The 13,513-nt window shown below is 37.2% G+C and overlaps 1 protein-coding gene across 8 annotated transcripts in view; it reads right to left on the reverse strand.

Moving 5' to 3' along the window:
* Positions 1-2,605: 2,605 nt before the first annotated feature.
* LOC108918273 (espin-like) overlaps positions 2,606-13,513 on the reverse strand; it is a 36,444-nt gene continuing 25,536 nt past the window's right edge. For 5 of the 8 annotated variants that reach the window (XM_029247980.1, XM_029247985.1, XM_029247981.1 and 2 more), the window contains 4 exons: positions 12,981-13,295; positions 5,278-5,357; positions 4,859-4,879; positions 2,606-3,572 (listed from right to left, as the gene is read on the reverse strand). In XM_029247980.1, coding sequence (XP_029103813.1) covers positions 3,425-3,572; positions 4,859-4,879; positions 5,278-5,357; positions 12,981-13,295 — 564 coding nt within the window. In that variant the 3' untranslated portion in view covers positions 2,606-3,424. The remainder of the gene's footprint in view (positions 3,573-4,858; positions 4,880-5,277; positions 5,358-12,980; positions 13,296-13,513) is intronic. The other 3 variants (XM_029247987.1, XM_029247986.1, XM_029247982.1) reach the window with 1 other exon arrangement.

The following is a 13,513-nucleotide window of genomic DNA, read 5'->3' on the forward strand; positions in this document are numbered from 1 at the left end:
ATATCTGCATGTCCTGTAATGCCGTTGTGAGTCTTGCTTTTCCTTCACAGATACTGTTAGTTGATATCAGATGTAGATATGTAGCAGATACAGAAGGAATAGCATTTTCCCGTATCTACAAAGACTGCACACAATTCACTTGTTCAGATGATATTTTTATAGTTTTCTTTCACAATGAAAATATTTCAGTAATTTATGCACAAACCCATCCAACTATACGCGGAGATTTAATATCAGTAAAGTAATAATGACAGAGAAAAAGTAATTCAGACTAATGTCTGAAATGCTGAATTGTATAGAAAATATGCTACTTTGCATGTTTCCAAACATTGGCTGAAACAGCTTTCTTCTACATGTTTATGCTTCATGTACTGTCTATACAAAGTGGTTATGCATTCCAGTAAATCTCCTCATTAAGAACATTTTGTTGTGAGGGGATCAAATTACCACTATTCTGTAAAAAAAAAAAAAATAAATAAATAATTGGTTCGTGGACAAAAAGTGTCACCTGAAATTCATTAAAATAATAAAACATTCAGCCCGAAAATGACAACACCAACATATTTTGTGACATTTGTAGCAAAATTTATGTCTAGCTTTCATTTTAATGTTATATTTTCTTTCATTTATTGTGCTTGTCAATGCTTGTCAATACTCAGAGCCTTGGAGGTTTGGAGCCTATTCTGGAAGCAAAGCGAGTGAGGCAGGGTACAAACTGGATGGAGATATTTTGATAATTTAGTTCAGATGTTTAACTGCATGATATAAGGAAATAAAATTATGAGGTCACTCATGTCTTTCACTCAGTATAGCATGTGGACACTATGCCGTCAGACACACCGTGTAGTATAATTGTTTGATTTTGCATGATTTTCATTTGACTGCAAAATTAAGGCTTTATTTACACTTAAGGGTTTGTCTTTAAATAGAGTAAATAGTTACATGCTTGTAGTTTATTTCTAAAAGCCAGTATTTAGTGGCAGCAGATTTTGCAGTGGCAAAAGTCATCAACTTGCAATAGGAAGATGCAGATTTGAATCCGAACTCCTGCTGCAGTATCATTGAGCAAGGTACTTACCCTGAACTGCTCCAGTAAAAACTAATCAGCTGTATAAATACTGTAGGTTAATAATTGTAAGATGTTTTGGAGAAAAGCAACAGCTAAATGAATAATGCTGAATCTAGTGATTCAATTATGATTTATATGCATGTTAAGAAAAAGTGTGAAGTGGGCCCAAGTTACTAAATTGTTTGAAGGAGTATCTGTATCCATCTAGTGCCTACATTAAAATAGAAATTCAACCATCTACATTCAAAACCCTACCTGTACAATAGCAGGCACTGTTTTCAGGATAATGTAGAATTCAGCAGATTTATAGGGTCTCTGTTCCTCTGTCCTGGAAATATTGTGTGAGGCAAGGTACAGCATGAATGGGATGCCAGTTTATTTTATCATCTTTTATTAACATGAACTCACATTAAAGCTAAATCCACTTTAAAGTAATGAGATGAAAAATGTAATCGCCACAACCTCCTTTACCTATCCAGTGTGTTGTGTTCTGCTATATACAGACATTGCTACAGAGGAATGACAGCATAGTAGAGAAAGTATAAAGACTTTGAGTGTAATGGAAGATCATGAAGAGAGAACATGTTAAAAACTGTTTCACCTTAAATAACAAATGTGTGTCATAGTAAGTTAATGTGTCAGCATCTAGTCACTTTTGGCTTCTGTTTACAAAAACATAGTAGTAGACACATACCTTTTATTTATTTGATTTGTACTTTCTGTAAAGGTCTTGATATAGCTATAACAAATAAACAATGGACTGAATGAAATCACTCCTGAATAGCTGAGAAACGACCCTCCCAGATTGTCGTTTGTTTTCTTCTAATTGCGTTTTGCTGCCATCTCATGGCAGAGAGCAGAAAAGCAGGACATTTTCTACAGAGAAATTATATAAAAAATGCGCTTAAAAATAAACTGGGAAATGTTTGTATCTTAAATTCATAACTCAGATGTTAGTACCATGAGTCCAAGTCTACTTCTGTCCCAAGAAAACTAATATAAGCGCTAATGCTGTGGTGCAGAATAAAATACCTGTTGCAAGTAAAATAAGTGCATAATGAGCAAAAATGTCCTTGACATAATCAGAAATCTATTGTGTGAAAAAATGATAATATTTTCATAAGTTGCTGTATTGATTTTCATTGTATGGGACCCTGTTATATACGGTCTAAGACTGTATACACAGTGTTATTTGCAAAAGGAGTACATTCATTCCACACTGATTTAACATACTGCTCAGATGCTACCAGAAAAAGCCTGATTTTAAACATAAACAGACTTGTCACAATGGTACTGCTGATTGTTACTTTAACTAAAAAACTAAACATACTATAACATCTTAAAAATATAACAAAAAGATCATCATAGCCACTGTAGGAAAGCTAAGCATAGCGAAGAACTAAACAATGATTGGGGGGGCGCGGTGGCGCAGTGGGTTGGACCTCGTCCTGCTCTCTGGTGGGTCTGAGGTTCGGGTCCCGCTTGGGGTGCCTTGCGACGGACTGGTGTCCCCTCCCCCTCCAGCCTTGCGCCCTGTGTTGCCGGGTTGGGCTCCGGCTCCCCGCGACCCCGTATGGGACAAGCGGTTCAGATGATGTGTGTAAACAATGATTTAGTCCTGTACAAATCTTAATCTATCACTAGATATCAAGAGTGTTAGTTTGTATTTAGTCCCATAAATGTTAACTTTTCACCTATCATTTATCATAAGCCATGTCAAGAATTAAATACAAATACAAATACCTTTCCTCTCTGAAGACATAATGTCTAATTCAATCAACTGGTAATAATGTGAACACATATGGTAATGTACTGAAAACACTTGCTCCAAATTTTTTAATAACAGTCCTATTAAACTGAATGACAATACTATCTGATACATGTGGACTAGTTTTTCCACTTAAATGTTCCAAAGATGTACTGTACAAGAACTCTGATATGCTATGCACGACATGCTAATAGGCATCATCTAACTATGAATTACCATGACAGACTCCCTCTGCTGAAGATGCGCTGCCTTTACTGGCACATATGACTCATGGCACATAGTCTTATTCATTACCCACAAGGCACCCTGGCTGACCGAAGTAAATACTGAGATCAGTTAGCCTCATATATGAGAAACAATGCAAAAATGGCAAGGGAAGACCGATGAAGCAATTTATACTAAAAAGGTTGTTCATGCTTTCAGAGTAGCTGTATGAAGCTACAAATAGTATAAGTTGTACAAACTCTTATTTGAAGTGGTGGCCTTCTGAGTAATTGTGTCTTTCGCCATGGTCGCTCAGTGCCTGCTGAGCCTTCAGAGGGTCCTTGACAGAGGAAAAAAGTAGGATGGGAATGGCTGATGAGGGTCTATTTCTTTGCTGCATCTCCTTTCTTCAGGATGATTTGCCGTTGCCATGGTGCCAGCTTGGTCTCATCGTAACCCAAAGTTCGAAGTCTCTCCAGCTCAGATTTTTCTTCATTTTCTTTTCTCACTCTTTCCTGTTCCTCTTCTTTTCTGTAAATGTTAATGAAAGCTAATGAAATCAGCAGTATTTGTTCAAAAACAACTGCTAAATCAATGACAATTATCATTTTGCAACTACAAAGAATATGTGCTAAATTAAATTCAGTGTGATAAATTGATTGAGCTGACCTGTTTTACACACACCACTAGATGGAGAGATGGGGAGAGTGTTCCTACCAGCGTTTACAATAGAAGGCTTCTCTAGCATAAATGTACTTTGCTCCTGAAAATCTACTCGTAAGGTGAGTTCTCATAAAACAAACTTTTCATTAAAATGGAAAAATAATACTTTTGTGAGCTGCAAAAACTTCACCTATTTTTTCACCACACATTCATAATATCTGCCTTTTAAACAGGAAAAAATCCAATGCAGGGATGCACTGGTTTGAAACTGATGCTGAAACATAGAGAGGGAGGCAGGGTACACCATGGATTAAATCACTAGGCGATCAAACACACTTAAGGCAATTTAAAGCCAAACAGTTCTGTGGGAGGAAACTAGAACATCCGGAAACCCATGCGAATGTATGGTGAATAAATGCAATAAATAAATAATCAATTAAATCAAGCAAAAAGTTATTTGCAATGATAATTGCCTTGCAAGAGAAATTTATGCATTTTTTCTCAGTTTTAAACCAAAGAGTAAGACTTTCCTTTGCCTTTTTGCCTTTTCAATGTCTTGTAACACCTTCTTTAAAACTTAGCTTCAGGATTCATTATTATTATATATTATGATTTTTACATCATGATAAAAAGGTGACAAGATTTCTGATATATGCTTGCAGGTGGGTAGATGGCTTACAAGACAAATGAGGTGCAGAGGAGAAGCCACACCATATGTGTAGGGGGGTGGTTCACCTTATGTGTATATGTGTACCTTGTATTTGAATTGAAATTTCTGTCCTTATAGGGAATTTCAGTGTGAGTCAATGGCTGTTAATGCAAACTTTAGGGTACAAATAGGATGCGCTTGTAAATCCGAGTTCCCTTAATATTTGCACTCATTTTACAGGGGCAGGTTGTAATTTTTAATGTTTTCCTGAAAACAATGGATTCAAATCAAATTTTACTTTTCAGTAATATATCCTTCTGATTAGTGTGCAAAGGAGTACTGTGCTATTCATGATGATGATGATGGTGATAATTAGCAGTATTGTAAAAATCATTACCCTTCTATGGCACTTGAACGTTTAGTATTTATGGTAAAATAACATGACGACTAAATTTAAGGTATACTGGTTTTTAGAGAAATGAAGTAGTCTCAGAAATAGTCTTACCTTTTAAGCTCCCTGTCCGACCCAAAGGAGGAAAGCATAAAAAATAAATTTGAGAAACTAATAACATAGAGAAGCATTTCACAAAGAAGTATACAGTTCTAATACAGCAGCATTCTGCAGACCTAGATTCCTTACATTAAGATTACAGGAAATTAAAGCTAAACATCTACAATATTTTTATTTAACATACAATACCACCAAATAATTTTAAACAGATTATTAAAAATTGCAGTGGCCACAATGACAGTGAACTAATTCTGGTGTTCTTATATTTACCATGGTTAAATCTAATCAAGCTGTTTTCTATTGTGGCTGGCGTGTATAGGTCACATACAATTGCTTTTCATTTATGATAAAGGAATGTTGTGGATGGTAAACAATGAAAAGCAGTTCTATAGAGAAAAGCAAAGCTCACTTACTTCTCATCATTCAGCTTCTTCTTTATGATGTCCCTCTTCCAGGCAGGTACGCAGGCCAGTCGTGCCTGGTCCTTCTCAGCCTGCCGGTTAGAAAAGCAACTCTGCTGAAAAACAATTTTATTTATGTTCTGTGGCTGTACTGATGCATGCAGTGAACAAGTCCAAAACTTTTGCAACATTTTAATATTAGCACCTTATTTCTGACAAACCAGACAAATAAAACAAATCATTTCAATATCTCTAAGTAGGCTCAAATGCACAGCATTTTAAGCGCAGTTCAGTTGCTGTCTCTATGAGCAGTACGTAGGAACTGAACACACATTCTTTAGCCATCAAGCTCTTGCTCCACCCCTTTTATGCACATTTACTATGCTGAAGATAATTGCTGACAAAGCGCTACCAAATACTACATAAATTACTATGTAAAGTGTCCGTGCCATTTTATAGCTTATCCAACATGTTGTTACAGCTTTGAATGGGAATTAATAGTTTCGTGGGAATAGAACTTGTTCTATGAAATGCATCCTAAGGAAGACAGAAAATAGTTACAAATGCATTATTTAAAAAATTCCAATTTTATAGAATTATAAAGTGATAGAATTTATTTAATGAAAAGTATAGTTTCCATTGAAAAGTGTTAAAAGTACAGCCCTAAATACCTCTCATATTAACACGCAGTGAAAAGCACAGTATTTCATAACATAAAAAGTATAATAAACAAATTCAAAGATTTACTCACATTTGCCACTAAGTAAACCTAGTGTTCATTAATAATGAATACCTCACACTTCCATTCTGTCGGTGTCCAAAGCTTTTACAGCTACTCACAGGCTGAAAGTGTTTTCACTTTTTATGTCTACATAACGGATATTAAAAATGGCATCCTGATCTTTAATACACCCAGCAATGTGTTATAACTACACACACACATTTTCTGAACCGCTTGTCCCATGCGGGGTCATGGGGAGCCGGAGCCTACCCAGCAACACAGGGCATAAGGCTGGAGGGGGAGAGGACATACCCAGGACAGGATGCCAGTCTGTCGCAAGGCACCCCAAGCGGGACTCGAACCCCAGAACCACTGGAGAGCAGGACCTGGTGCGACCCGGTCCAACCCACTGCGCCACCGCGCCCCGTTATAACTATATATATATACTATTTAAATACGGAATGAAATGTAGGTTTGTTTTGTTTGTTGAAAAAAGTTTTTTTCAGATGCCAAGTCCATTTTTAACATGAGACAATTCTAGAATTACCACATTCACTCAAATCCAGTCACAGCTGATACATGAAACACACTCACATACAAGCAATAAAGCAGTATAAATATTTTTTTTGGAAAACACTACACTGTAACCCATGAATCTATAACAACAATAAGAGCAATAATAATTAAAACTACAATTTCTGTATTTTTCAATGAAAGGATTCTAAATGATAAAAAGTCTATTGACAGATGGTAATTAGAGGCTTTCCATGGAGGGATCTCACTGAACATGCTCCTGTTTCACAGTATCGTATTCCTTCCACCCATGCTTTTCATTGACAGCGCTCACACATTCAGGGTAAATTGATCTCAAACTTTCATTTTTAATGACTCTCCAGCAGAAGGATTGTAGAGTTAAAAAAAAAAAAAACAACACAAATAGAAGTACTTGAATCAAGCCACATACTGATAAACATTTTCTTAACATATTTGTTACTACTTTAAGTAACTTAAAGACTTGGCATTACAAATGAATATAAGTATTTTATCTGTACATGATAAAGTATAGCACTACTTTTTCTTACCAAAGAGAAACCTTCTTACTGAGACTGATTTGTTGAAAGAAAATCAGGAGTTGTAAGATGATGTAACACCAGACAATAAGCTGTAGTTGAGTGACTAGAAGGGACACTAAAGAGGGTTAGTGTTGCTTGGTCATGGAGGAAAATGGACCCGTTTAGCACAGGCCAGGACCCAAAGGTGTGCTAAGCTCTGCGCAAGCACGGCTGCTGGTATCAACCTGTCTTTCTTAATAATTTCAACATACACTTCCTCTCATATGGTCATAACTGTGACTACTATCTGTACACAAAATGAAGAAATCCGTTACAATCTGTCCGACAAGACAGAATTCTCCTTTTACAATAATATATTCCAGATAATGTAAGAAAACATGCAAATCTCAGAAAAATGCACAATTAGTAAAAATAAATAAAAAAAAAGATTATAGAAAATGTTGTGTACTGACTAGAAGATTTTTTTAGTTATTTAAAGATTATACAACATTTCACGTTTTTGGCAAGTTATATAAATGGGAAATAAACTTGTAGCATGGTCCTGGACATTATTACATCTACCGTAATATTAGAACTAGTAAGTTTCCTTCACTGCACAATAAATTAACAGAAACAGTAACACACTACAATCTTATTCAAACACAATATTTTCCTTAGCATTTATATCATTTTTTTTATTATGCATAATAATATATTAATTACATATCAATCAGTATGATAATACATAATTTTACACAAATAACATAATATGTAGACTGACAATTTTTTATGTAATGTCTATAATGTCGTAACCTCAAGGATACTTGTTCAAGCCCTATTACCTGCTACTGTAGTGCCTTTCAGCCAGCTTTTATTGAATATGCTTTCGATAAAAAGATAAGCTCAGCTGCAAATTAATAATTATGCTTGTAGCAACTCCAGAGTATAGTACCTTGATAAATAAATCCGCATAACTCGCATTTCCTTGGAATGGTCATAAAACAAATGAAAAAAACATTAAACAGCAATGAAACCTATCAAAAGCACTTAGCAACACAAAGTAAATAAATTAAAAGAATCTAAGCTCCAAGGCATGTTACATTTGAAACTTCATCCGCTTGAGTAGAAAAAAAATTTCAATTCAAGGAAAAAAAGACAAATTCAAGTTAATATCTGTGTAGCTCTATCAAATACCTTTTATTTTCATGAATAAAGAGTATAATTCCTTCCTGATCTTCTTGTAAATGTTCATAAAAAGAGAAGATCATTAATTTATAAAAAACAGATAATGAGCCACAAAAAGTTACTTACTTTTTCACGTTAAATTGGAAACTTTTATACACAGAAAAAACTCAATTAAAAGCCAAGTCCAGAACATCAGAAATAATAAGACACTACTTTAAATCTGGACACCTTTAAATCTAGGCTTAAAACCAACATGTCCAAAATCTCATATACATAACTCTGAGCTTACCTTCTTGAAGAAACTACGGTTAACATTCAATAATTTATTTCCAAAAACTGCATATTTCAGGCTCTGCTTTTTACACATTGTTTTACTTCTCAATTATATTGTATGTCAAAATGGCAAATATCAAATGGCAAAAAGTTCAGCTTCCTTTTCCTTCCAGAATGAGAAGCTACGATCTATATATCTGCAAATTTCCTCATTGCTGAACTCTCCTAGCTCCGAGATGAGCTGAATGGAGTCCTCCTGCATCCCAGGGCCAGAATTCAGTTCTTCCTGACTTGAAACAGTTGGGTGAAGTTCAGGCAATGCCTCAGGTAGAACCTCAAGAGTTTGGGCTTGTACAGGTTTCTCAAGGTATACAAGACTGACTGCCTCATCAGCTTGCACTGTGTCACCAAAGTACCTCTGTTTAATGTCCTCAAAGCCATCAGACCATTCTCTCTTTCCGTGTTCTATCTCTTCCATAACTTCACGATGGAACCTTCGGATCAGCTCCCAGCTATGGCTACCCAGATGGTCAAACATCTCAAAACACAGCAGATGACGGAATTTCCGCTCTGCACGGGACATGCTCATCTCAAGGAGCTGGAAATAGCCAAGCATGAAAAGGTCAAGGGTCAAGCTATCATAAGCTACTGGAGCACCATTAATGTGTGGTAAAAAATGCTCTGGCCAGTATATCATTTGTGCACGGCTAAGACGGCGGAGCTGTCTAGTGGGGACCTGGCTGATAATGGTCCGCCAATGGCTAATTAAATTCCCAACCACCTGTCGCTGCTTCATGTGGTAGATGAGACGGTCATCTTCACTCTGCTCATTGCTATCCATTTGTGCACCATTAAGGTCATAGGCAGACTGTTGCTCATTAGTGCCACTTCCTTGTCTCTTAGCATATTTGGGCCTGACAGATTCAGTGAATGTGTATTTTCTCCAGTGTTCCAAAAACAAAAACACAATCCTCTCTTTCCTCATGTCTATACATTCTTGTACATAACTGAAGTCAGTCTGCACCTCCAAGCTACGTGTCTGTTGATCAGGGTTCAACAGTGGGTCTCTGGACATTGACTGTGCATATTGGTCTAGGTCAGACTGTGAGAAGTTTTCAGATGGTGTGTAAGTTAGAGGAGCATAAGATGGTATAATCAAGGGTTCCTCTACCAGCTCATTTGTAGAAATGTTACCTGATGGTGCACCATCACTGGCCCAATGCAACTCCTCTGTGGAACACATATATTCTTCCTCTAAGATGGGTTCTGACCTGTAACTCACAGACTCACTACCCACAGGTAGAGACCGCTTCCGCTTGTACACTCGGCCTATGTGCTCTGTAGATTTGGAGTGACTCTGCAGCTCGTAGTTTGCCTTCAAATTCTTAACCGACACTCCACACTGTCTTATTTCCTTTTCAACCTCTTCTCTGGTGGAAAAGGACTGAGATCGTCCAATGTTTACAGCAGTAGATGGTTGTGTGGGCTCGGCTGAATTGATCTTTGTGGTTTTGTGTTCCTCCTGTAAATACCTCGAAGAGACTATATCTAGAATGTCGATCTCTTTGCCTCCAAGTGTGGCCAGGAGAATGGCCATGCTCTTTAGCAATGTTGAGATCTTGCTGCACCATGCCGGGAGGTCCTCTGCCTGTCCATGGACTTGCTTGGGGTTGACAGAAAAATGTTCATGATTCAGGGCTGCTGAAACTGGTAGCAGCTGCTGAAGCTCATGCTCCAATTGCTCCAGCTCAGACTCCACCTCCTGCACCTTATGCATAACTTGCAGGTTCTCAATTTGCCTCTCTATGCGGATGAGGTCATCCTCTGTCATGAGCTCCCCAAATGGGCCTAGAATTGCGTTGTGCACATGAGAGTAACGCCAGTCCTGGGGCTGACCGTATCCTTTGGCTGCAAACTAGATTGGAAATCAGACAAAACAAGGGTAGGTGTTCCTTCTGGTTTCTGGTATACATTTCTGGAGGAATGCCTCACACCATGCTGCATGCATTTACTTCTGTAATCACACAAAGTTCAGACAGAAAGACTGAAAAAAAATTTAGATTAAGAAGTTCGGAAAGCACACAACCCTTCGTGTTTGCATTTTTTTTAATGGTTGTAGTTTTTTGCAGAGTGTTACTGGAAAATCATTAAAAAACTGTTTGTGCCAGTGAAGCTTTTTTGAGAAATGCATGTAGTTTTAGTAGTAAATATAGGCCTATATATGGTATAAGCTCACACTCAACCATAAACATTTTGCCTCTCATCTGCAGCACTGATGCCAGAGGTTTGTTGTACATATTTTGTGCAACATGAAGGCACTCCAAGAAAGGGTTAAACATGAACAGATATGAAAGATTTCTTAATGTATACTTGTTTTTTTAAGGTTTATTGGGTCTGTAGGGTCAAATGAAAGCATGAGCCTTTTTCTTTGCTTCTTTTATTTTTTTGATTAGTTTGATTAACTGAGCTATTCACAGAAATTTTATATTGAACATGAAACGTCTAGTGTATACATTTTCTGCTGTTTTGAATATATATATCCGCTTATACAGAAATATCTATGAAAACTGTCGATTTGCTCTGTAAATAGAATAATAAATTATCAATTTGAATCTGAAACTAATGAAAACAATAAAAGAAGCAAAGAAAAAGGCTCATGCTTTCATTTGATCAACAGCAACACTGGATAAAGTCTTAAAATCTTTCACTTCAAATGCAGGTGCATTATACACAATGATCGAGTGACAGCTGAGAGCTACATGGTCCTACTTCACTTCTTTACACAGAAAGTATAAGAACACAATTTCAAATAGCATGACAGAGCCTTCCTAGGATGAAATGTTAGGATGCTGTGTCCATCCCACTCTGAACTGAACTATCTGGTGGGGTACACACACACACACACACACACACACACACATTTTCAGAACCGCCTGTCCCATATGGGGTTGCGGGGAACCGGAGCCTACCCGGCAACACAGGGCGTAAGGCCGGAGGGGGAGGGGACACACCCAGGACGGGACGCCAGTCCGTCGCAAGGCACCCCAAGCGGGACTCGAACCCCAGACCCACCAGAGAGCAGAACTGTGGTCCAACCCACCACACCCCCTCTGGTGGGGTATTTTCATTTAATTTAACTGAGAACTAGTGTATGAATTAGATAAAAGCACATATGTTTATAGGCTGTTGACAGATTATCACTGTTCAAAGTTACCTTGGTTAAGTATTGGCCCAGTTGAAAGGTACTCCACATTATCAACAGAGAGCTTAACCTTTACATAATATAAGTAATTACAGATGTTCCTCAGTTTATTTATGGGTTAGGTTCTATAAAACACATAAAATTAGGTCAAATTGTGTCAACAGTTTAGAACTACTGTTTCCATACCATCACTTCAGCTGAGTGGAATTTAATCACATATAACTGTAAACCAATTTATTTTACATTGTTCTTTATTCTGACACCAAATAAGATGAAATAGTTAAACTTCAGTTATGACTGTCCAACCCAATCTTCACCTCTCCTTACACCCTATACACTGGTTCCTCAGTTTATGAACATTGTTGGGATTCGATGTGTGTTCATAATTCAATTTATAAATAAATCTAATAAAATATTCATACATTTCTATTTTTAAATATTGAACTATATTAAAACTCATTTAAAATTGCTGAAAATAATAACCTATCTCTACACCCTCCTGATAGCTGACCAATTCTTCCTATAAGCATGCACTACATTTGTAAGCTCCAGGCCATTTTAAATTTTAATATCCACACTATCAATAAGAGCTTAACTTTTACATAATGTTCTTCAGTTTTTTTATGGATTAAGTTCTATAAAAAATCTTGGATATAGCTATAATAAATAAATAGTTTTGGATCTTGCCAGGAATGTTAAGATTGAAAAATGCTGCTTCTGCAATGTTTGTAAATTCTACCAAAATGAAAAAGAATCTGACTACAAAGCATGGAAGCAACACCTTTCAAGTGCCATTCAAAATATTACTTTAATATGACACATCTCTGCTCAGTAGAGATGTTTTAAGAGGCATGAAAATTAGTACTGCCTCAGCTTAGCAGGACCACTTATGCATTATTCCAAATGAATGAATGAACAGAAACATCCCTATTGTTAAAAGATCAACAATAAATGATTGCTAAAGGATATCATTTAATAGCACTTTTAAGGATGCACTTTCTGGATTCACATAGAATGTCATGCAGCATAAGAAAGCTAAAGAAGTCATACAATGACCACAACAAAAACACCATTTTTGACCACACACAAAAATGTGATATATATATATATACATACACACACACACATATTTAGATGCTCCTATTCCTTAATTTCATACGTGTATATATATATATATATACGTGCACACACACACACACACACACACACACACACACACACACTCCAACAACACACAAACTCCTCCCATTTCAACGAGAAACTCCCAGTTAACAATACCTACCTTGCGCTTGTGTTCTTCCTCCTCCTGCAGCTTCACCTGGAGCTTGCGCACCATCACCTGTCTCTTCCACTCTGGAATGGCACGTCCCTGCTCGTCATGGGTGGGGACCAGTGCCTCCACATCTACAACGCTGGTTTTACGGGTTTCCGTGTTACCATTGACCATTGGGGGCAGCTGCTCATAGCTAAACGAGGTCACCAGGGGCTTGGAGGCAGACGGGCTTTCTGGGCTAGTGGTGGTAGGTGTGGCGGGTGCCGCATGGGGTAGGGAGGCAGACTGTGATGAGGATGTCAATGGACATGTAGGATTTTCTCCCTAAAAAATGAGAGGAATGCTAACGATGAGCCCTTTTTCACCTGAACACAATTCATGCTAACTTCACTCTAAATTATCTAACAAAGCTGTATATTTGCTCATTAAAATCGTATGATGATACCCAACCCTGCGGGTGAGATTCTCAAACTTGAAAAGAGGCTGGATTTACACGCTCCTATTCCTTATTTTCACAACAACTATACTGCTAGCATTCTGTG

The sequence above is a fragment of the Scleropages formosus genome, chromosome 22, assembly GCF_900964775.1.
Source record: "Scleropages formosus chromosome 22, fSclFor1.1, whole genome shotgun sequence".
Lineage (NCBI taxonomy): Eukaryota > Metazoa > Chordata > Actinopteri > Osteoglossiformes > Osteoglossidae > Scleropages > Scleropages formosus.